Source organism: Ambystoma mexicanum, chromosome 14 (assembly GCF_040938575.1).
Source record: "Ambystoma mexicanum isolate Mex_15411 chromosome 14, UKY_AmexF1_1, whole genome shotgun sequence".
Lineage (NCBI taxonomy): Eukaryota > Metazoa > Chordata > Amphibia > Caudata > Ambystomatidae > Ambystoma > Ambystoma mexicanum.
The window spans coordinates 620,181,982-620,208,231 of NC_090940.1; the positions used below are offsets into that span (position 1 = coordinate 620,181,982).

Genomic DNA, 26,250 nt, shown 5'->3' on the forward strand with positions numbered 1-26,250 from the left:
ATCATCATTTGCTGTGGGACCTCTTTCTCTGTTCTGCTTCAATACTTAATACTCATCTCGAATATTACTTCATCTGACGGATCATCTCTAAACATATCCTCGTCTGTGACATCAGTCAATCTATACCCTTCCCCAATGGCAATCACTGTTCTCCATGGTCTGCCCTCTTTGGTTCCTTCGAGCATGGTCAATTCCCCTCGTACTATGGCCACATCTAACCCCAGGGGAATAATCTGTCCTCCCTCTTCGTCCATAGGCATATGTGGCCTGAACAAAAACTCAACAAGTATTCTCATAATCTTTCCCACTAGACCGGGCATCCATGTGTTAGACTCTGACGGCCCTTGAACACGTAGTGTAGCCGTAAAATCTTCAAGGTAATATATTTCCCGAGTGATTAAGCAACACTCCAGGAAGGTTATTAACCAGAAGATGGACACCAGTTGAACTTTGGCAAGTTGAACTGCACAGTCATATACCGAGGGGAGCTCCAAAGGCTTTAGATACCTGTAGAGAAAAGCATACAGATTTCAAAAGGCGAAATGCGTGCAGTTCAATTAAATCAGATAAATCACAGATGTGGACTAACCTGTGGTAATGGTAAGTAGTGAAAAACACAGATAGGTAAACCTTGGGTCTCAAATGGGATTTCCCCTGAAAGACATTAATCACGAAAATAAGGAATTCTGGGGTTTTGGTAAACAATTATCACACAACACTTCTACACAAATCAAGCTTACCAATATGCAGGCTAGATGGAAGATGCTGTTTCTGGTCCGGAGGGAGGAAGAACCTACTCCGATGGAACCTAAACCTGGAGTGGTGAGTCTCTAGTTCAGTGCGCCACCGGACCCGGCGGCACGAGGACACCTTACAGAGGTAAATTGAATGATGAAACAAAAGATGAAGTGGAGACGGTGTCCTATGAAAAATGCAGAGTCCCAGGATGAATGAAACTAGGTAAACTGGAGCAGGTAAGGATATGCGATGAAGCGAAGCAAGGGCAATCCAAATAACGTGATCGGAGTTCAGAAGGATGCATCCATAGTGGTATGAGTGAAGCACTCCGGAGACCATGGAGCGTGACGGGTAGAAGACTGTAGATAACAAGGTAACACAAGGGCTGGGCAAAAGCAGTCCATGGGACAGAAAACAGGGTTCGGCAACTTACGAGCAGTCAAGGGCAAAAACGAGGCAATCCAAATGAAACAATTCCTTAGTCAAGAAGCACCAGGATACGCAGCAGGAATACAAGGTAGCAGTAAACCGCTTAATCGGAAGCTCCGCACTCTGTTCCGGAATGGCTTAAGAGCCTGCAGTCACGTGATACAGCGGTACGCTTCATGTGACTGGGAATCCGAGAATACCATGCTAGTCTCCAAGGCAACCGACAGCGCTCAAGTAAACTGGTCCGTGCCGTGAGGAAAACCCTCTGTGAAAAGGGTACAGAACAGTGCCAGAGTCTTCTTAAGGAAGCACGGTGCGTTATGGCATTATTTGAGTGCAACTCCTTGTCGCTTGTGGGGGTCTGAGACGGATCCTGAATAACGCTGAAATTCTGTTTCCTGACCCCATGTCAACAAAATGCGCACCCCATAAAGAAAGACTTCTGGCTCTAATAGCATTCCTTGCAGAGCCATTTGCCCTGTTAACGCCAATATAAATTTCCCCACGTTTAGATAATGTATCCCTGGAGTGGAACACACTATGCCTTCATCAGTAAATGAAATCGTCATTTTTAGCGTAGTCATTAAATCTCGGCCCAAAATATTAACCGCTGTCTGCCTTGAATACAATAATGGAACAGACATATCACACTCTCCTAAAGAGACTGGTAATTCATCAGTAAAAGGAACTCTGCTTGTAGCTCCGGAAAAACCTTGCGCATTCATGGCATTTCCCAATAACTGATATTTTTCCTCTTGTATACATGAGCGAGTTGCACCTGTGTCTACTAAAAAAGAAAAAGATTTGCCTCCTATGGTAACATCAACCCTTGGTTCCTCTTGGGGGTCTGATGTTACCGATAGTACTGAACACATCAAGTTGCCCTGTGAGCTGGCCTGTTGTGGGTACATGCTTATCCACGTACCTGTAAAAGGACTTCCTCCCACTACAGTGACACCCCCTAATCTAGGTGTCAATAACTGTCCCATGTTTGTACTCTTCTGTATCTGCATGGGTGCATGCTGTGACTGCCCTTGCAGCGGATTCAATGGCCCTTGCAATGCCTGCCGCATTTGCGGTACTTGTGCTTGATACACTGTCTGATCTTGGGCAAACCCATCCCTATTTTGAGAGCTATATGCTGGATGATAAGCTGTCCGCCTCTCTTGAGAATGGCCCATTCTGTACATACCCTTGGATTCCACATGTTTGCGCAATGTGCCCGGTCATTCCTTATGTCCAACATATAGGAGGAGCTCTTCTGACCAGCCCCCCTTGGTTGAATCCTCCTGGCACATTTTGGTTATCACTCTGCATATTCTGAAACCCACCTTATTTATTTTGAAAACCAGCCTAATGATTCTGGAAACCACCCTGATTATTCTGAAAACAACCCCTTTCCTCTGAAACCCATTCCTCTGCCTCTCATCATAACCCCATTCCCTCCTTGGTCCATCTGGTGTTGATTATTCGCCTGCAATGTACCCACTGCTTGCTGCATTCCAGGCCCTTTGCTGCTTGTCGGTACCGCCCCTTGAATTTTGACAATTTCTTCTGAACTAACTTGGCTTCCTCAAATTTCCTAGCATCTTCCTTCTTATTTTTCTCTTGTCAGCTGGCAGTGAGGCGTGATAGTCAATGGTATCTCTGCCCATGGCTTTGCTTCCATTCCCACTAGTTTCTTAAGCTGTCTCTGTACCTGTTCTGGCAATCCCTGACACAAAATATGGGAAAATACTGGCAGTGATTTCCCCCACGGCTCCCTCATTTCCAAAGTCCACCGTTCCTGAATACTTTGAATATAAACAAGCAGATATTCGTCATTTTTCATGTTACGTGCCATAATTGCACCCATATCCGACGTATCAGGATACTGTACCCTGAGTGCCCTCCAGACATCTGTTCTACAATTATTAAATGGTGCTCCGTCATGAGCTGTAATCTGTGCCGTGACACTTGAATAACCTGCTCTCATCCAAATGTCATCAGCCCTTTTCCCAAGGATGGCTGCTAGGAGACCCTTAATGTTCCTGTGAATGAGGGACAGGCAGCCAGGAGTGGAACATAAGTAAAACCTTTATTCAGGATACAGGATTTCAAATGGGAACAGAAAATTCAAGAATGCTTCTTCTTTTTCTTGGAATATGGATGTGGCTTCAGACCTTGCAGCTAGTCCTCGTAAGCCCACAGCGTCTCGGGCACAGCTCTCTCTCTCTCGAAGTCCTAGAAGAGAATGGCAAAAAGACACCCAGTCCATCATTTGTTTTTACCTTATATAGGGGTTGGGGCCTAGGTAGCCAATCAGCATGGATTTGGCTTGGTTCTCTATAAATATCCCCATAAGCCACGCCCCCTTTCTCTTGGTTTGAAGGAAGGTTGCCTGCCCAGCCCGCCAAGTCCGGGTCCCCGCGAGGAACCCCCGCTTTCTGAAGGTGAGTGTTGGCGGTGAATACGGAAGCGAGTTTCTGCCTTCCATGTCACTGGGTACGGCCTCGACCTTGTGGTGAAAGGAACCGCGTGGAAAGCCGGCTTCTGCCTGTGAAGGCATTCGGCTGGCCACAGTCCATGCTGCACTCGGAGCGGAACCCCGCCTCGGTAAGCGGTGTCAGCCGTAGTCCTTTCGTCTACGTCTTTCTTAATGCTGTCTTTCAAGGTCTCAAGACTGTTAACTATCTGGACTGTGTTCTCCCGACCTCGTAAATTGGCTGGTTAGTACCCCCTCTCAGGTGGTCTTCCTTCGACCGGGTGCTCTCTCTCATGTTGTCCCGCCTCTCGCCTCTTCCCTTTCATGTCGTCCATATCCCTCCGATCACAGTCCCCTATTGCCAGAGTATTTCCTCCTGTCATCTTTTCTAGCCCATAAATCAATTTTTCCGCCCCAGGCCTTAAACAAGGGAGTTTACATATTAAATGATCCTTATCCATCTGTGGCCAGGGAATATACTGTGATCTGGCCCCTCCTTTCTCCAATATAGGGGACTGCGTGAACCCAAATCCGCAATCGGCTCCCATCGTCTTGTAGAGGAGGTCTCAAATAAAGCCTGAACTCCAGTCACCCATTTTGAAGTACCAGGAACGTTCACACCAAAATATGTGACGTATGATGAGCAGATAAATCAGCAAAGAGCCGCAGTAGGGCTCTGCCCAGTACCTATCAGAAGAGCAACACCTACTGAAGCACCGATACCAAGAAAACCATGGACAGTAAGGAATCCATTAAGGAAACCTTACCAGGAAATGAGACAAAATGAAGATTGCCTAAGTACAGTGCCGGAAGAAACCAAAAAGGTATAAATGGAAGACGAATGGTGACGTCACAAGGACGCGGGCAGATTCACAGATAGAAGAAACGATGACCCAAGAATGGCACACAGAGACGAAACGCCATGATTAAGGATATTGTGAACCTAAGATGAAAGATGATGTCCAAATGTAAGAGAACAAAGCTGTAAACAGGATGAAGATGGTCAACCAGCTAACACCTGTACTTATGCTTGGAACAGCAAGAAAGCTAAGAAAACAATGCGGCTTGCAATGCTAAGTAGAAGAATAGTGTGGCAAGCGCCATTATACATAATGTACCTCAAAACGAAGCACAGTATTATAAGTGTAATTCCACTTTGTAAACAAAGCAGAATCAACCCAGGTTACTAAATGACGAATGAGCAGAGATTCATATTCTAGCAAAACGAGAAGAGGCAGCTGAATCGAAACTCGGCAGATGCAACTCATGCCAGGAGAAGCCAAGGTCATACCAATAGAAGGAACGAACAGTAGCTACATATAATTGAAACTTAAGAACAGAATATCCTGTCTCTGAAAGGTCAAGATAAGGAGGCTAGGCAGGTGGCAAGCTGAATAAGCATCAAATGCACAAATTGAGAGAAACTAGACAAATTCACGGTGTGGGAAGCACGTGACCATCCAAGCGAGGAGAAGCACAAGTTCACACCTACGCTTGGCATCCGCCCAGGCAGAGATATCAGAACTTTCCCAGACAGAAGATGCAGTTTCGAGGCCAACTACAGTAAAATAAATGACACACAGTTGCTGAAGCGATGATTGATTGTAACCTTAATTGGAGAAAGGCCGGGTAACTAGGGGGCACCCTGCACCTGGCTGACCATTCTCTGTGCTGCTAAGCAAAGTGGAAATGTATGCATGGGGTTGGTGCCAACCCAATCACAATGGACCAAATAATCTAGGGTCCTATAGTTAGTAGAGCCAATGGGACGTCGTACTTTTAGTGACGTCTACAGTAGTCATTTTTGAAGGAAGGGCTTGGACGCCCACCTGACAGTCTTTATCCAGTCCCCTCACTCCGTTACCATATACAGTTATAGTACCTATATTTAAATTACCTTTTCCTAACCAATAGAATTGCATGTTAACTTTTGAGTGTTATGACGAGTTTTCAGTATAAATGCTATGATTTTTATGAAGTTCATTGGAGTTGAAGCGAGAAGGATGATCACATCACTGCTGATTTCCATGACTCCCTGTTTTTTGTACTTGTCATTAAACGGACTCCCTTTGCCAAAACATTGAGTTGTCCTTATTGATTGGTGTTGGAGTAATAAATCTGCACCCCCATCCATCTCAAGGGTGCAGCTATCTCGTCTTAAAGTACTTTCGGAGCAAACCTTGGCTCTATGGGCCAGCCAGGGGTCTCCAGAGTACACTTGGTAGCAGAGGATGGTTTATCGATTATTGATTAGAATAAGACACCCATTCCCCACGCTATCCCTTCCCATTCCTACGGGCAGCTGAGCGAGTGAAACGCCAAAGAAGGTGGTAACGAAGGCGGTGATCCCGAGGGTCTAGAGAGGAACCATGCAAATGGTGAGTGAAAAAGATTGAATGTTTTGGCAAAAGTGCATGCCTTTAGTTTAGAACAATTAAAGGGAAAAGGTAACAAGAGAGAAGAATGTGTATATGTGTATGTGTATATGTGTGTGTGTGTATATATATATATATATATATATATATATACATATAAGAATAATGAAGTAAATAAAGGTTACCGGGGAGGACACCCGAGAAGAGAGAGGTTACCGGGGAAGACACCCAAGGAACCTAAGGTGGATGTCGTTATAGGGGATAAAGAACATTTCTTCCTAGTTGAGACGGGTGCAACACACTCGTGCATATGTGAAGGCAAGTTTTCCTTGTCCGGCAAACCCTTAAATACTCAGAGTTTTACAGTAGCTACAAGTCGTGTTCCCTTCACAAATGCACTTCCAGTCTCCATAGGAGAATGTGAGATGAATGTGCCTTTATTCACGTCAGACCCCAGTAAAATTTTGGGTAGAGATTTAATGACAAAGTTAAACATGACAATTTTGTTCACGGAGGAGGGCTTAATATGTTCAACTCAGGAATGCACTATTCAAATGTATGCGAAATAATCAGAGCATACACAGGACACACAGCCATGAGGGCTAAACCATTAGAGCCAGAAATATTTGCATATGGTATGCATGTGCTTATGGCAGGGTTGCCAGGTCTTGCAGACAGAATCATGAGAACCCCTGATGAGTTCCTATTCAGGCCAAGAATACCGATGCACAAGGAAAAGGGACAAGTATTTCCCTTGATGATACACACAGCGGCAATACGAGGGAGGGTGGCCTTGATTGACGAATATGACGACGAGGGCCGACAATGGTGCCCAGTGATTGTCATTGAAGAAGGATATCGATTGACTGATGTCACCGATGACTATCTGTTTGAAGAACAAGCAGATATGGGAGAGACAATGGTGGAAGTGAGCCTCACCTTTTGGGTGAAAATGATTAAAAGAGAAGTACCTCAAAGAATGATGTTGGCATGAAACCGTCTTGAATATTTTGATGGTGACATGGCCCAGGTGCCTGTCTCAATGTGGACCACAGGCCCCTATGACGTAGGCCTGTTGGAAGGGGTGGGAGAAGTAAAAATGTAAACTGAAACAAGGAGCAATTCTCCCAAGAGCACAACAATATCCCATGTCCAGAGAGGCAGATGAAGGGATTTTTAAGACAATTTCAGCTATGATGGAGCAGGGCATCTTAGTGACGTCAGAGTCGTCATGCAATACTTTGGTTTATCCGATCAAGAAATCAAGGGGGGGAGGGGTCTTGGATGCTAATCCAGGATTTATGCCCAATAAATGATATTGTTGAGGCCAGTTCCCTTTAGTCCCTAACCCGGCTACAATTCTATGTAATATACCTGTTGAGGCAAAATATTTCACAGTGATTGACTTGAAAAATGCATTTTTCTCAACCCCGTTGCACCGTGACTCACAAGATCTGACGTCATTCACATTCAGACAGATGCATCTGAAAAGCACGAGACTACGCCAGGGGTATTGTGAGTCTCCATCTATTTTCAACAGAGTCCTGCAGATGGACTTGAGCAATATTGCACTAAAAAGTGTCGTCCTGCAATACGTGGATGACATCTTAATTTGCAGCCCCACAGAAGAGCAATGCAGGTACGATTCTGTCCAGCTATTGACTATATTGGCTGAGAAAGGTTATAAGGTTGACAAGGAAAAGTTACAATATTGTCAACTAGAAGTGCTGTACATAGGCCAGCTGATCTCACATGAAGAAAAGAGAGTGGCCCCAGAAAGGGCTGAAGCCATACTGAACACGGCCAAGCCACACACAATAAAGCTGATGCAGAGCTTTCTAGGCCTATGGAACTATGTTAGTGCAAGGGTCTTCGACTATAGCTCTTACACTAAGCGTTTACTTCAGGACCTAAAGAAGGCCCAAGTAACGAAAGAAAAGATCAAATGGTCTGAGACCATGGAGAAAGGATTTGCTGAACTCAAAAGAGCCATTTGCACAGCATCAGTTCTAGGGATCCCCAATTATGCAGAGGAATTGTACCTGTTTTCACACACGAATGGCAGCGTTATGATGGCAGTGCTCACCCAGAGAACCACGTTGGGGTACAAGCCCCTGGCATAATACAGTGGGAATTTGGACCCAGTAATGAGAGGTCATTTCCCATGCGAACAAACTTTAGCTGCCGCAGCTTTTGCCATAAAGAATGCTACAACCATTGTGATCGGATGCTCCATGACGTTGTACGTCGATCACTCACTATTTGCCATTCTAGAGAAACCAAAGGGTATATTGACATCTCGGAGAGCTTCTGTTTATGAAGTGATCATATCAAATCCATTGATTAAAGTAGTCCGATGTAAGATAGTGAACCCAGCTATGTTTATAGCCGAGCCAGTCACTGAAGGAGAGCCAACGCATGACTGTGCGAACTATGAAGAATTCTTTGATGAAATCCCCAGGGTGAAAGAAAATGCCTTGGCAGAAGGAGAGATCGTCTTCATTGACGGGTCTTCGAAGATCGATCAAAGCGACAGACAAAGATATACTGGCGTCGCTGTAATGAAACACACCGAAAATGGAGAATTTCGAGTGCTTATTAGTGTGCAAATACCATCTCATTATTCAGCACAGGCTGCAGAATTATTGGCGTTGATACTCGCCATTAAGAATCACGCAGACCAGGAAGTAACAGTGTACAGTGACTACGCCTATGTGACATCAACAGTGCATGCAGGCCTAGCATGCTGGAAAAGGAGGGGCTACCTCCAAGCAGACAGCACGCCAGTGCAGCATGCAGCCTTATTGGACAGGCTGATCAAGGCACTACAGCTCCCAGTGGGCATAGCGGTCGTGAAATGCGCCACCCACACGAAGGGGACAGCTTTTATCTCACGCGGAAATCAAGCAGCAGACACGGAAGCCAAGCATATGGCATCCAAAAGTAATACGATCGTGGAAGTAATCCATGCTAACGAGCGAATGATGGTTACACAAATTGCACCTGAAAGTTACAGTAATTTGGGGCAAACACAGCTAATGGAACTCCAAGGGGAGGCACCACAGGAAGAGAAGAATATTTGGAGACGTTGAGGGTGTTCTTTAAACCCCTCTGACAGCTTGTGGCAACATGACAGCACTGGTAAACCAGTAATGCCTGTAGCCCTGTAAAAAATACCGCTGGAACAGTTGCATTATCCAGCAAATATGACAAAAGAGAATTTAGCAGCAACGCTTGCCGAAGACTGGTTCATACCGAATTTAGCTGAGCATGTTGCATTCTTCATAGTGAACTGTATAATCTGCCAGCAATTCACAGCTGGGCACACATTAAAAGTAATGAGAGGAGTCATCCCAAGGCCAAATGGGCCTTTTCAGCACTTGCATGTTGATTACGTTGACATGATTCAAGTATTGTGGTGTGTCCATTCTCTAGATGGATTGAGGCAGGTCCATGTACACACCCAGACTCTACCTGTGTGGCAACATTTTTAGTGAGAGAGGTGTTCCCACGGTGGGGGGTGTGCGAGGTCATGAGATCAGATAATGGCCCTCACTTTGTTAATGCAATATTCGAACAGATTAGCTTGCTCCTTGGTATAAAGCACAAGTTCTCGTCGGCGTATCATCCGCAAGGTAACGGGATCTGTGAGAACCTCAACGACTTGTTAAAGGAAAGGATAGCCAACTTGAAGCTGACTCTAGGAAAGGGATGGTTGCACTGCCTTCCTTTGACTCTATATGCATTTCGGAACCAACGCGGTTCTGACCATCATTTTACGCCACACGAGATAGCCACAGGAAGAAGAATGAGAACTCCTTTGACACCCCGAGATAGAGCTAGATGTGATGCTCAGTCAACAGGAGAAATATTAAGGTCTCAAATGCAAAACTTTCTTAACTGCATGACTTCTTACCTTACTTTAATTTCAGACCAGCTGCAGCGATGACGTAAAGGGTGCAGGGCAGCACGGAACACAAAAGGAGATACTAATACAGACAAAGCTCAAGGACTTTGTGTACCATCCGTCTTCCCTGGAGACACCGTCCTTGTGAGGAATCATACAAGGAAAAAGTGGGACGAGCCAAGGTTTAACGGTCCCTTCACAGTGGAGGACTGTACCCCATCGGCAGTAAAACTAAAAGGCAGTAGAGCTTCGATTTTTCTCTGTGATATGAAACCCTACATCGGAGAAGGCCCCCTGCGCGCACCCCAACGAGAGGAGTCGACGAGCAATTGGGAAGAATCACAGCACGTGCAGACGAGATCCATGACGAGGAAGCAGATCCATGACCAGCCAGACAAGGACAAAGAACTTTTAGCTAATTGTGGCTTAAATTGGACACTTCCTCTAAGCAAAAAAGGGGATAAGGACATGAAAATGGACACTCTGTGCATCCTAGTTGCAGGGTGAAGAAGGAAATTGCACGCATAAACCACAACATAGCCTGTGAACTTTGAACTTTGGACTGAGGCACACTTAAGCCTTGATGAGAAAATAATATGCCAAATTTTGACCGAGGACACTTATATTGGAAGCAACTATAGTATCCCGACTCATTTCACAACAAGACTCTATTCAGAATCACTTATGGTATCCCGCAGTAGCGACATCGCCAAAGATGTGGTCGCCTATTTTGATATAGTGCTCAGATCATACCCTTCATTGGTAGGGAGGCTCACCAATGTCACTGACTTGCTTCAAGATCCTGAGAACGAAAAGACAATAAGAAGACTGCATGCTGTCATTACCGAACAATTTCTCCTACTTCCAGAGTACAATGAGAAGGAACCAAATGTTCCAAACACAGACGGAAATAAATGAGCTTATCAATACATTGTTCTTTCGCATAATCGAAGATTGTCCAACTCTTGTCGGAAGAACAACAGACACACTCACGTTTCTTCAAGACCCAGCAAATACAGAACATTTAAGCCAACTTTTAAATAAAATCGTGATCCTAGTCGCACTCCACGCGATCGTGCAGTGTAGACATTGTTTACATCAAGGAGAGAAAATATAATCCTGAACCTCAGCCAGACAGGACGGATGTCCCTGTCACTAGAAGACAGCAGGTTGGCTCACAATGTCCTCTTTCACCTAGTCACTGACTTTCCAGAGCTAGTGGGGAGACCGATCGATGTTGACATCCTCACATTCATTAGAGACCCAGCTAATGTTGCACAGATGGGCATGCTCTTGCATGGAATTGTGCTACAAGTAGAACTCTCGAACCATCAGCAGAATTATCTGAGGAGATTCTAAAAGCCTCCCGCCGAGGGACAGATCGAGGAAGCAGTGTAAAGGACTTCACTTATTGCATTTGTTGTTATTTTGTCCTTATTTCTTCATACTGATCGGCATATAATATGTCCTCAGGACTGAAGCAAATCCGAGGAGTGGACTGGGAGCTTACTTACTTTGAACATGCACAGTAAAAGGACTTACTGAAGTGTTGATGATTTGATTTTTTTCCCCATAGTCTAGCAAAGGAACAGTATCCTGAAATAAGAGACAACCCGTCATTGGCAAGAGGGAGGACACTTGTGGAACACCTGAGACCCTTAACCACAGAGTCCTAAAGACAATATTGTGTAAAGGAATACAATAAAACATTGACCTTTGGTGAATGATCGAGATGGGGATCCAGAGCAGCAATCTGGTCCTACCGCAGGAGGAGAGACAACCATGCTTCTCTGGAAGTAAATGCTGCTGCCTCACATACAGGGGCATAATGTATTTATGTATCATATTCATCATTGTTTTACTGTCATTAACGATCAGAACTGCATTTTGTTATTGGTGCACAAAGTGTTCCAATTCCAGTGCATCCACCTAATGCATTCATGAAACCCACAAAAGCACCCAGACCTTACATAGTCATTCCAGTCCTTAGAATATCTGACGGTGGAGTGAATGAACTTGAAATGGATGTGATTAATAATGGTACACACACACTTGTGGTAACAAACAGAAAAGCCGGAGACAGGGTCGGCAAAGAATGAATGAAGAAAGGTTACTGACAACCACGCGTGCATGCAAACACTGAATGCACACAAAGCAGGCCTAGTATCAATGACTGCAGAACCACAAGCAGAAACATCAGAAAAGAAGAGACGGCTTGCCATAAGAAACTCCACAACAGACATTGTGGAAAGACCAGAGGAATCAGAAAAGAAACCAACAGAAATGATAATGATCAACACCCCTGAGACAACACAGAGGGAAACAAAGACAAACTCAAAGAAGATCTCACAAGCACAACTAAGAGTAGACGCAGTATGGCCTTCATTAGCCAGAGAAAGGAAAAGACCAGAGGAGCTGAAGAATAAACACCCAGAGACAGAAGTAACAAACATATATGTTCCAACACACGGAACAAGTACAAGTTCTACAACACAACCATACACCAGACCAGCGTAAGGGTGGTTGGAATGGGCATTTGTAACCAGCAGGAGAAGGATGTATGAACAGCGGGAAAGAGCTGCCAGATGTTTGTCTACTCAAATGGCGCAGATGAGGAAGTCTGCACCATGGACCGGGATACCTGAGAATCCTCCAGCAAGAAAGAGCCATACAGATGCATTTAGGGATGTAGTTATAGCAAACTACAGGAGAACATTAAGAATCAAGGGAAGCATGCATGGAGATGACAATGAACTAAATGACTACCTGGACAGCACAGCACATTTGGGAAACAACATTTGGTACCAGCATATGAAAGAAGTTGGAAGACAAAATTCAGAAGGGGAATGCTTTGTTTGTGCACTCCTACCATACAGCATGGGGAAATCTAAGCTCTTCGTAGCTGTAGAAATCGATGTCCAGACAGCACATTGTCTGTCACACGTAGCAATGTGCAAGACCAGAGTCCAGTTCATGCGTAGTGATGCCTCATTAATATGGGCAACTGAAACAGCCTATCCCGACGAAGCTGATTATGCTCAAGACATTAAGACAAGAAACAGAGCTCATACAAGGAATCATGTGATCAGGTACGAGAAGCCTGTAGTTAAAGGAGCAGGAATAAAGTGGGAAGTGAATCCGAGACTAAATGTCCAAGGAAAAACTCCAGAGGAAGCTCAAAGTGGAAGGATAGAGCCCAAATGCAGATTTGGGGAACAGTGCTCTCACCAGATGGGTGGGAAAAGGAGTGGTGACTTGTAGAGCTTGGATGATCACTGGACTCTACAAGGAAACTGTTGACATTGTGCAGAATGGCTGCAAGCCGTTATGGCCGAAACTTGCAAAACTAATGACATGGGTCGAAGACGGAGGAGGACCCTTGCAGATAGTGCCACTAGAAAGCCCAAAATTCTGCTTCAGGAATAATGGCACTAAAAAGATTGGAGAGAATAAGAACTGTGGACGAGTTTTTGACGCTCTAGGAATGGTGCATGGAACTGCAGTAATTATGGATCATTATTGGGCATGCGGATCAAAGGCATAAATTAGACTGCCAAGAGACTGGGGAGGTATATGCTCAATAGTGAATGTCCACGTTCCACCACAAGTGATCCCGAAAAGTGACCTGAATATTGACAGTTTCTTGAAAGCAGATGCTCACCTGAGGAAGAAGAGATCTGTGGAACTGATAACCCGAATGAAGAGCGAGAATTACTTCTCTGCTAAATCAGAAGAAGCATTTCATGCAATCCCATATGAACACAGGCTGTTCAGCCTCACCTCAGTGTTCACAACGATTTTTATGCCAAGAATCCAAGTCGGAGTAACTATTAAATGGTTGCAGATAACCAGATGGGAGTTACTGCAAACGATCAGCACGACCATAAAAGGATTCAATGCGATCAAGGAAGTGCTGAGAGCCATCCGACTGATGACTCTTCAGAATAGATATGTCCTTGACATGATCACAGCCATGGATGGAGGAGTTTGTGCAAAAATCGGAGAATCATGTTGCACATTTATACCACCTCAAGATGAGGAGAATGGAACCTTAACTGAAGCCATAGGTATGCTGACAAACCTGCAGAACCAGGTGATCTATGAAACTGATGAAGTTGATGATGACAGCTGGTTTGGATTGCAGTTTTCATGGGTCCTGCAATGGATGGCAGATGCATTCAAGTTCTGGGAGCCCTGTTAGTGATGATATTGCTAGGATTTTGTGTTATCAAGATAATAATCTCGCAATGCCAGAAGACTGCGAAGAAAGCCATAGAGATGAAGATCATGATTGATGTCAAGCCAGGATGGAAGCCCACAGACCTGACTGATGAAGAAATAAGAGACTTTGTGAAGGCCAGTATTCACGCACCAGAAAGAACAAAGTTTCTCTACCCCAGGAAACACAGAAATTATGTGGGAAGATGGGTCTACTGTAGCCCAAATGGACAATGTCAACTAATGACATGGATTAAAGACAAACATGTAAGGACAGCAGGAAGCCTGAAAGGAGTAATAACAATATGAACTCCAAAGAGACTCTTCTTCAAACCATCATGTACAGACCCCGAAGATGAAGAAGGAATGAACCCAGGCGATGGAGTTAAAATAAATAACAGAAGAATTGAGTACGTTGAATCCAAAGACGGAGGTGAAAGTGGTTGATGAATCGCCCAGAGGGGGGAGTGTAGAGGAGGTCCCAAATAAAGCCTGCACTCGAGTCACCCATTTTGAAGTACCAGGAACGTTCACACCAAAATATGTGACGTATGATGAGCAGATAAATCAGCAAAGAGCTGCAGTAGGGCTCTGGTCAGTACCTATCAGAAGAGCAACACCTATTCATGCACCGATACCAAGAAAACCATGGATAGTAAGGTATCCATTAAGGAAACCTTACCAGCAAATGAGACGAAATGAAGATTGCCTAGGTACAGTCCCGGAAGAAACCAAAAAGGTCTTAATGGAAGACGAGCGGTGACGTCACAAGGACCCGGCAGACTCACAGATAGAAGAAATGATGACCCATGAATGACACCTTGAGACGAAATGCCATGAGTAAGGATATTGTGAACCTAAGATCAAAGATGATGTCCAAATGTAAGAGAATGAAGCTGTAAACAGGATGAAGATGGTCAACCAGCTACCACCTGTACCTATGCTTGGAACAGCAAGAAAGCTAAGAAAACAATGCGGCTTGCAATGCTAAGTAGAAGAATAGCGCGGCTAGCGCCATTATACATAATCTACCTCAAAACGAAGCACAGTATTATAAGTGTAATTCCACTTTGTAAACAAAGCAGAATCAACCCAGGTTACTAAAGGCCGACTGAGCAGAGATTCATATTCTAGCAAAACGAGAAGAGACGGCTGAATCGAAACTCGGCAGATGCAACTCGTGCCAGGAGAAGCCAAGGTCATACCAATAGAAGGAACGAACAGTAGCTACATATAATTGAAACTTAAGAACAGAATATCCTGTCTCTGAAAGGTCAAGATAAAGAGGCGTAGGCAGGTGGTAAGCTAAATAAAAATCAAATGCACAAATTGAGAGAAACTAGACAAATTCACGGTGTGGGAAGCACGTGACCATCCAAGCGAGGAGAAGCACAAGTTCACACCTACGCTTGGCATCCGCCCAGGCAGAGATATCAGAACTTTCCCAGACAGAAGATGCAGTTTCGAGGCCAACTACAGTAAAATAAATTACACATAGTTGCTGAAGCGATGATTGATTGTAACCTTAATTGGAGAAAGGCCAGGTAACTGGGGGCACCCTGCACCTGGCTGACCATTCTGCGTGCTTCTAAGCAAAGTGGAAATTTATGCATGGGGTTGGTGCCAACCCAATCACAATGGACCAAATAATCTAGGGTCCTATTGTTAGTAGAGACAATGGGACGTCGTACTTTTAGTGATGTCTACAGTAGTAATTTTTGACGGAAGGGCTTAGACCGCCGCCTGACAGTGTTTATCCAATCCCCTCACTCGTTACCATATACAGATATAGTACCTATATTAAAGTTACCTTTTCCTAACCAATAGAATTGCATGTTAACTTTTGAGTGTTATATGTCAATTATGACGAGTTTTCAGTATAAATGCTATGATTTTTATGAAGTTCATTGGAGTTGAAGCGAGAAGGACGATCGCATCACTGCTGATTTCCATGACTCCCTGTTTTTTGTACTTGTCATTAAATGGACTCCCTTTGCCAAACCATTGAGTTGTCCTTATTGATTGGTGTTGGAGTAATGAATCTGCACCCCCATCTATCTCAAGGGTGCAGCTATCTCGTCTTTAAGTACTTTCGGAGCAAACTTCGGCTCTATGGGCCGGCCGGTGGTCTCCGAAGTACAGTCTCCATAGTGGGGACAATGGTTCCTGATTGCCTTCTACGTGGCAATGACCTCAGCCTGTTTACATATAGTGGTGACTCTCCCTTCTCACTATGTGATCGTCCTTTAGGTCACTCTGGGTACGCCATGGGATCTGGCGTCCTATCCTTAGGCTGTTCTCTATCAGACCATCTCACTTCCTTGTCTGTCTGCAGACATCGCTCGGGACCGCATGTACTTTCTCCCTCCTCCTCACGGAAGGTTTCTCTCTCTTTATCTGACATATTTAGTCCCTAAAAAGTATGACTCTCGTGTCTTTGACCCTATTCAAGGTCAGCCTGTCTAAGCACAAGGCTCTATGTTCGAGGCTAAATAGACTTCCTTCTTCGCCTTGTAATTGGGCCACTATAGATAGATCTTCTTTTTCCCCTGCTTCCCGATTCACCTCTTGCTCTTAAATCTTGATAGGCTCTATACTCCTTGTCTCAAAGTTCTCATCTAATATAACCAAGGGACTATTGCTCAAGTCTCCTAATAGACCTAGACAAAACTGATTGGAATAAACTCCAAGTGTGCCAAAATGGCGCTGTCAGAGTTATGAAACTGAAGCGTAGAGATCATGTCATGCTTGCAAGACGTGCTCTCCATTGGCTTCCTGTGGAATCTAGAATTTTGTTTAGGACCCTAACCATAATCCAAAAATGTAGACAGGGCAATATGCCAGATTATCTACAACAGCTTCTCTCGGTGAGAACAAGTACAAGAGCTTTAAGATCTAGTAATCAACACCTTTTATTTGTTCCAAAATTCAGAACCGTCAATGCGGCCCACCCAGCCTTTTCTGCTATTGGGCCTAAGGTCTGGAACTCTCTCCCCTCTGAGTTGAGAGGTATTGAATCGCCCGAGATTTTTAAGAATGAGCTAAAGACTCAACTTTTAAATTAATCTCTTTTTAATCCTTTGACTGATTTTTAACTGATTCTCTGATCACTGACTTTTTATCTGTTTTTCGTGTTGTTCTTGTCTTGTAGCGCCCTCACGCCCTTGGGTCCATGGCCACGCTATATAAATGTTATAAAGTAAAAGTAAAGTAAAGTTTGATGACCCGGGAGATTGTAGGAGCACTGGGACCAGAGCACAAAGCTCCGGTCCAGCAGGTAACTGGGGATGGAGGGGGTAGGGAAGGGGTAAGGATTGTTTTGGGGGAGATGGGGTGGATAGGCAATCGTGAGAGGCATCCTGTTGCCTCCCCACATTAAAAAACAAAAATGGCACCACCCAGGGAAGGGCCTCGGGTGGCTGGAAGCAGCGGGTGGAGAACATGTACTCTCGCCTGCTGTTCGAGCCACCATATTGGCTAATGACACCCCCCCCCCCATATTTATATACATAAATATGCTGACCATGCTTTTCGTAAGGTCTGTTTTGTCTGTAAGTTTCAGTGGAATAAGAGAAAATGCAGGGTTCCGTAAGGAACTCATGGTGGCAACAGTAAAGACAGACACAAGTGATCCCAGTTCAAGGGTATTTATTGAAGTATAAATGCAGGGTGGAAAAACGCCTAACCTAAATTTAAGATGGGAGCAAGCGTCGACCATCAAATGAAAAATAAGGCAGTCCTGGTGGCGTTGTCAAAATAAATGGGCCTATACTAAGAAAAACCTACTGCCAATTCCTTAAAACTAATTAAAGAAAGAGTGTGGGATAGGGTATCAAAATAACGGAAAAAGTGTTCAAAATATTAAGTCAGGATGTGATTGCCTTGAGGTCTCCCTTCTCCACGTTTTTATCAAGGGACAAGGTGGGACTTTGGTGCACAGCGCATGCCCGAGATTTCTCAGCATGAGCCGACAGTTCCGTTCCAGCTATCAGCTTATTCAATAGTTGTCTCTTTGCATTAAAAAGTCTCTTGCCTTCGAGGGCCTGATGCATTCCACAACAAACTAACACAAAGTTCTGCTTCACGTATTCTTTGGGTGACGGCTTCACCCCTGGGTCCCCCTGTTCTGGCCGCAAACCCCTGAGTAATTGTATTCAACAAATTCACAAGACCGTTCCCTTCTCAGGGAACGTTGGATGATTGTTTTCCACCCCTGGATCGCCTTCGACCTGGCTCAGATCCCAAATGACAAGGGGGCACTTCCCTTCCCCTTGTCTTGCAATACTTCTTGCTGCACAATGTCTTTTAACCAAGTTTTTTCGGGTTTCACCACAGATTGTCTGCTTCCCTCTTCCGGGTTCACTCTCACCGACTTTTGGTTGTCGGCTTCCCTCTGCCCGGTTCACTCTCGTCGACTTTTACCAACAATTCCTCACAGGACTTTTAGACTCTGTCCCTTTTCATTAGCATCCCTCGCCCGGGTTCACTCTTACTAATTTCCATGATACACAGTTCATGTGTGAATTTCTACGAAACACAGTTTATGTGCTAACTTTCAACATGTGTGATTCATTTCCCTTAGCTTTCACAGTTCTCTGTCGGTCAAAGACTTTCGGTAGTACAGAGAATTTTACTAGACCTCTTGATGACCACTTTGATCTCTTTTCGCCTCTTTCGAAGGGCTTCTTGTTATGGTAGTCTCGCTACCATCTGGTAATCGCCCAGAGTTTCCTTCCTGAGCAACCACAGTGTGCCGGCCTCCTCTGTTGCTGGCTTTCCCCCTCTTTCTTTAATCGTATCTTTACATTTTCAAAGTAATTTTTGTTCAAGACAGTTCGGTTTCTTATCGATTCTCCCCTCGACTCACCGGCTGTGATGAACCGCTTGCCTTTCTTTATCCTTGGAGTCAAGGTTGGTACCACCAAGATCACTACCCTTTCCCGGCTTAGTTATCAGCAGAGGAAGGTCTTGTGAACCATGCACCTCTGCTGCAACACACGCTGGCCTTTGTTTGTGGTCTTATGTTTCCATTTTCTGAGGTTTTACAGGCCTGGCTCGGAAAGGGCAAGGTCACTTCTCTCCTTGTCACCCTCTCGGTCTGTGCCGTCTTTCTCCTCCTCTTGAACTGCCGTGCTGAGTTGGCTGTCAAGTTGTGCGGTCTGCCTTGCTTGTGCTCCACCTTTTATCCCGGTGGGGAAAGGAAAGGGTCATCGGGTGTGTGTGGTTCTGGTCAATTGACTGACTTTGCCTGACCATTTGGTTAGGACATGTCAGGTAAACAGTTTTATTAGTCCGTTGTTTTCTACGGTGTGAGAAAGTGTTTCGGTCTGGAAAGATGGGGACAGTGTTTCGGAATATCCTACGTGGTAGGAAGGGGAAGAGGTGTTATAGGGAAGAGGTGTTATCAGGAATTGTAACCCTTGTACTAGGAAGCTTGGTAGTGATCTCGGAAGGGTGTTTTTTGTAGGGTTTGTGGAGTGAACGGGAATAGGCGGGATCGTGAAATAAACACGTGGGATTGTGTGAACTGTAGTATTTTATCTGGCAGGTTGGGAATGCAGGAAATAATAATCAGAGGGACGGGAAGAATTATTTGGATATTCGGATAGGGGACAGAAAAACAAGGATTCTGAGAAAGATGGCTTATGAATGCAACGGGGTGTGTGATGGATTCATAAGTGGTGGAGAGTATGGTGGATTCTTGAAAAGGAAGTTCATTAGGTGGAAGGGAGGTCGAGTTGATACAGCCCATAAAAGCCTTGGGGAGCTGGTCTTCCTCGTCCCTTTCATCGGTATAGTACTGCATCTCCCCTCGGGCATTCCCCGAGCATAACCACGGGCTCCCCTACCCAGGCGATCTTCGCTCGCTTGTCCACCCCCAGGGTTGGTATCTGAGAGTGCCAGCCCTCCCCTGCTCACCTGAATAAGGGCTTCCAAAGGTTTACTTGGGAGAATACCCTCAGGTTTCTCACAGTTCCTATTAGCAAACGTACGTGCACTAGGGATTATGGTAGTGTGAAATTACCTGCTTTTAAACTTTAACATAAACCTTTTGTTTTGAAACCAGCATAAGTGTTGTTTCTCATCAGCAACACAATGCTACTGAGCCCCATCCCTTTGTGGTTAAGTTTAGAAAAATAATGTATTGGCCTCTTTTTATTACAGGAAACCTTAATGGATATGCCAGGTTTCTCAAGATAATGTGTCTTGATATTAAAATTGCAACCATATACATTAGAGAATTCTTGTACTAGTTAGACCACATACGGTTTCCTCTTTTAAAGATCCTGAAAAAGCTGGTCTTAAAGCTCCCTGAAAATTGTAATTGCTTTTCCCTCTCACATTCCTACTCTTAATCTGTTTAGTAATGCACTATATGCGATGTTGCACTGCTATCTCTAAATGCTTTTTATTTTCAGCTTATGAATAGCCACTTTGCTCAAACTAGTTTTCCACAATCTTAACCTGAGCCCCTCTGCCCGCCAGTTGCTCAGTAACAACAGGGATCAAAAAGGACATCAGAGGAAACATGTATGGGGCGGGGGCTTTAAGTTAAGATTGTAGTCACTTCCTACACATGCCGAATATCCTGGGTTTTGTTGTGATAAATCTCTCAACTAAATTAATTATATATTTTAGCGCCTCAACCAAATTTGCCACTTGCAAATTTGTGCAAATGAGACAACCAGATGGGGACCTCTCCACAGCTCATTCAGCCTGAAGAGCTGAGCTCTACAAAAGCAGTCTGCCCCCCCCCCCTCCTGTTGGCTGTTTACTTGCTGGTCACGAAAGAAAGCAAGATTCCATCTCTGCCCTCCCCCTCCCCTAAATCCAAGCCCTGTGATGGATTATGAAAACGGGCAGGTCCTCTTCAAAAACGAGTATTGCTAGCTGCAGCTTCTTGTGGTGTTTCCGAGGAAGGGAGCCGACAGAACCAGCAGCAAAAGAGATCGTATACTTTTGCTTGCAGTCCCAGCTCTGCCCTAAAGGATGAACATGCCTTCAGCTAGTATCCATAAGAATGGAAGGTGATACGTACCCAGGTCCTGGTAGGTTGTTGGATGCGTAGATGCAGCTGGGTTTAGGAGGGGGTGGATTCAAAGCGCGCCTACATTCTGCCCATTGGCTTTATAAATTCACCTTGTATAATACAGTATTGCCTACCCTCAAAGATTCATCCAAATGCACATACAATGGTGCTCTGTTTTGAATGTACTTATCTATATACATGAATAACTGCCCATCATTGAATTGGTGTGCACATGAATGCGCTGAACGCAAGATTGAAATTAACAATGTCTGCCAATTTGAAACCTACTACACTCGGTTTTGTCCTATAGTCCCATGTCTATTAACATGTGCTTGTGTTTTAAATGCACAGTTATATATACAAATAATAAATAATTAACTGTTTTAGGTGCAAAGGAGCGGTCTGAAATCTATGAAGCATTTGAAAACATATATCCCATTCTGAAAGGTTTTAAGAAAGCTAATTAAGATGCTAATGCTGGGACAGAGTGAACACCATCTGCAAACGAAGCTGCAACACCGATCTTAACCTTCTCACTGTTCACCTTAAGATGGAGACTGTTTAAGGACTTTTTTCATCATCTTCTGCATTCCTTTTTTGTTTGTTGTCATGTATTGTTCCCCACAGTGTGTTTACTGAGCTTTGTAACAAAACATACTGATTATGCACTTACTTTGTAAATGAAAAAGGTTTTGTTAATACAACTATTATGTAAATAAATGTTACTTTATAATGGTATGGTATTGGTGGTCTTTATTTTCAATTCACATTGTTCTCAGGTTAACCGAACAAACACAATTACAAAACTGTTGGTAGTCCTATAACATGTCTTGAAAGCCATTGTCAACAGAAATAGACAAATATTGAAATGTGTGGGTCACTACCCATTGCCTTCTCTTCATGACGGCTGTGGTGTCCATTGAACAGCTAGAGCTTCCAATATCGTCTAAAAGTACCACAAAACATTACTCTTGGCATATGCTGCCTAAAAGCGAACCACAGGCTTAATTTATTTATGTAAACTGGGCAGTACGTGTGATGTGAGCCTAAGCCAATTAGTTTGTGAGCTGACCCATAAGGGCAGGCATGGACTGGAGGAGCTTTCATTCTCTTCAATTCCCAAACAGTACAGAAGCAGTTACCTACCTCCCATCATTTGGGTCTGCATAGATTTCTGTTGTCAATGAGAATCTGCTGCAACGCCTAGAGAGTCTCCTGCCACCAGTCTTTAACCTCCACAGAAATCCTCAACCACTCCCCACCACCTTTCAAGAACTACTCCAAAATAAGTTGGTCACTCGACCTTCCCTCGCAGCACTCCGACTGCTCGCCCTACAATTATACAAACTCACATCATCCCATGACCAACTATGTGATCTTGTCGAATATTAAAGGCTGCACACATTTATTTCCCGACCAATTTGGTGCTGCCTTTAATATTCGCCAAATATCTCTTTTCAACCGCCACCACACCTCTGAAATTGGGGGGGGGTTCACCCCACGGACCCCGCTTATACCTACCCCCTCCCTCCAAACCCATCCCTATGCTACCGCCTACACATATAAATCTACTCACACACACATACACACCCCTCTACTCCCCACACACCCCAAACAAAAATCTACTCACACACAAAATACCCAGACAAGCAAACAGACAAACACTGCACCTCCAACTTGCATCTTCCTGTGCTTGTCTCGGCCGCACCTGTCAGGCCCTGCGTGCACTCGTGTGCAACAGGGGCGTGACAGTTAGCATTAGAAGGACCCCTCTGAGCGGTATCTCTAAATTAGTCTTTTTTTGTTTGTTTAAAAATAAGACTTTCACTTAATACTGCTCTTACACCAACACTGGGCACACAGTCTGATTAAATCAAAATGGTGTGAGTGACACATTGAGGGAATTTGTCCCTTCTCTCCAAGGTGGAGCTCCACCCCTCCCCCCGTGAAGTTAAGGAGGTGAGCCCACTTCGCAACACCCTCCTATGGGTCGAGGCAACTGGAATCTCACCCCTTTGGGGACAAGAACTCCGGATCCTGTGAAGAACTCCCTAAACCAATTCGCTTGATGGTATACATGGGACTATTAACATATCAAATACTTCCAGGTACAGAGACTTGACTGAAGAGAAAGTTAAAATGTGCTAGGAAGAAAGAGAAGTTATCTCTGTAAATGGAAATCCCCAATACACTGTGATGAGTAGGTTGAAGGAGTAGTTGTCAAATTAGAGGAAAAGGAGGGAGGAACGTATACTGAAGCAGGGGGGTCTCCTGGTAGCATAACGCCAACAGGAGGCAGAGCTGCAGGGTAATGCGAAGCCCGCGAGATCCAGAGTTGCTCTGGACCAGCAAAGCGAACACTGGAAACCTGCGTGCGAGAGACACAGAAAGCAGAGACACCTGGAGTCAGAGATTCGTTGGTGACGTGACCACGAGATTGTTATGGTGGGCAGGCTGCTCGAGCAACAGCACCAATACCATTCTGGGGAAACCAAAGCAAACAGCGCGGCTCCCCATCGAGATACAGAGAAGCTGGGAGAAAGAGTGAGTCATACAGCGAGGACGCCAACGAGAATGAGCCAAACATGAGTATGAGAACTGGAGAAGATCCCAGGCCCATAAGAATACCACAGACATTCCCAAACAATACGGAAGGTAACTGGGGAACACCAGAGAAACAGGTGGCCAAAAGTGACTCATTATATGCTGCAAGAAACTCGTCCCAGTAAAAGTGAGAAAAGCTTGGGAGCAAAGTTGATAAACCTGTACTGCCTTAATGTAAGAACGATACTTCTAGATGTCCCTGAGAGGGAGATCAATAGAAATAGAGTACCACTAGAAACTCGTCTCAGTAGAAGTAAGAAAAGCTTGGAATCAAAAGTAACAGAGGTGAGCTATCTTAATGAAAGAGAGAGCATTCTAGACATCATTGGGAGGGAGATCAATAAGACTGGGGATACCACTACCCTGAGAAGAGGGGGAAAGTTGACCCCTGGAACAAGAGTCAAAGAGTGGAATATAACGGAGATAAAATATTATGAACTGAAGGCCAGAGGAGTCTCTACAATAAGTAAACTACAAGATGTAACAGGAAAGGAAAAGCAGAACTATACATCTACAGGAAATTAGACTCATCCAGGAAACTATACTTCACCAGCTTATGCAAAACCCATTAAGAATGATCTAAGGATTCGAGAGTCGAGGAAAGCCATTTCTAAGGAGGAAAGTTACGTTCACAATCTCATGAGTGAGCTACACAACGTTTATAAGAAAAGTCATAAACTATTTTTAAAAAAGCATATTAACAAGAAGCCTAAAGATTAAGAAGAGAAGTGTGTTAAACATACATTAGGAGAAGGGAGTCATTCTTTTAGTTAAGTTAGTGGTAGGGTCAGTTAGCATTAGCTTTTGGACAGCAGACATATTCCTTTTGGACCTTCACAGACTTACGAGCACCTTAGTTATTCATATAGATAGGGAATACCCTATGGTGATAGGAATAGTTAGGCCTTCATATTCAATACACCTTGCAGAGTCTGCGATCTGCTTCTGATCCCCCATGTGATACAGTACTTGAATTGCACAGGTGATTTACAGGTAAATTCGTGTTTTTCTCTCCTCTCCTGGCCCTTCTCAAGGCCTATGCAAAGTCCTAGTGTTCTTCGTGCCAACAACTCCATCTCAAAATATCTATTAGCCCTACAATGGGGATGCAATTTTCCCCAGCTGACTGTTTGCTATTATCCTGGTTGAACTCAAACAAACCTCCCCGTACACAGACATATGGAACATTAAAGTGGTAATCCTTTGCTTATCAATGCTGCCCTCTTCCCATCACCACCCTCATCAATTACTTGTTTTGAATTGATCCTATCCCACCCAGAATCTCAGACACTCCATTGCAATGCCGATCCTGGAAAAAACAAACGCAAACCCCTTCTCCATTTACTGAATTATTTCTGGGCTTCACTGAATAGCTATGCTCCTCAAGAGGCTATCACAAAACAGCTTGTTGCAAACATGGAACCCAATCGAGTCCTGAGTAACTTCCAATTTGACTTTTGTCCCCAATGAGGAACCAAAACCAACCTATTGAACATTCAGGAAGAGCTACTTACTTTCAGGAACTAATGCCAACCTTGCACTATCGATCACATCAATGTCAATGGTTGCTGTAATTGATGGTAATGCTTTAAAATGTACATCCTTCCTTGACCACTGTGCCCATCAGGTTAAGGTCAACACCCTTGTTTAGCTATCCACAAATACTATTTGTGATGTATCTTGAGGATCTGCACTAGTGCCATTATTTTGAACATTTACTTTGCTTTCTGGCAGTATCTTTGAGTCTTAAATGTTAGGTGTTGCATGTATTCTGGCGAAATTCAGCTATATACATTTTAATGATGGGACAAATGACTAAACTTGTGTTGTGACTTGTTCGATCCATGAGCAATAGTGGATTAACCTGAAGCCAATCCTTCTTGTTAAACAGCCATTCCCTCCCTGCACCATGCAGCCAGGTTGAATGGTCCTACCCTTCCTGCAGAATGTTGCTGTTATAACGCACCCTGGCCTGTCTTTTTTCCCGCACATATCTGTCAATCTGCTTTCCACCACTTTTGTTAGCTAACCGAATCCTAAACAATAAAGTAACGTAAGGTGGCTTTATACAGGTTTCGACAAGAAAAGACCGAAAATAAAAGACCTACCCACAAAACTTCTAAATTGGGTGCTACCAAATGTCTTCTTACCCTCCAAAATGTCGATGTACCTCGTTTCCTTTTTAAAAAGGGCTGCAGGAGTGTCCCCCGTAACCCCTGCTCACTATAGTTTGAGCGGGGGTTGTGGGGGTGTCCCCGTAGCTATCCTGAAGTCCTGAAAAAATAAAAAAAGGAATGGACACTGCAGCGCCGGTTCCCGATTACCGAACTGAAAGGGCACAGGCGTTGCAGGGATCAGCGAGTCGAGGGCAAGGTAAGCAGGGGTGTGTTGTGGGTGTGGGCATGGGTTTGGCCAAGTTAGAAATGTTCAGGGGAGAAAAGACCATAGGTTATTTCAAAAGAATAATCTTTGCTCCTTTCCCCCT

At 44.4% G+C, this 26,250-nt stretch overlaps 1 protein-coding gene across 1 annotated transcript in view; it reads left to right on the forward strand.

Annotated features, from left to right (window-relative positions):
- TBPL2 (TATA-box binding protein like 2) overlaps window positions 1–21,898 on the forward strand; it is a 135,683-nt gene extending 113,785 nt beyond the window's left edge. Inside the window, exon 7 of the mRNA XM_069638450.1 lies at window positions 21,549–21,898. Coding sequence (XP_069494551.1) covers window positions 21,549–21,628 — 80 coding nt within the window. The 3' untranslated portion in view covers window positions 21,629–21,898. The remainder of the gene's footprint in view (window positions 1–21,548) is intronic.
- Window positions 21,899–26,250: the final 4,352 nt, after the last annotated feature.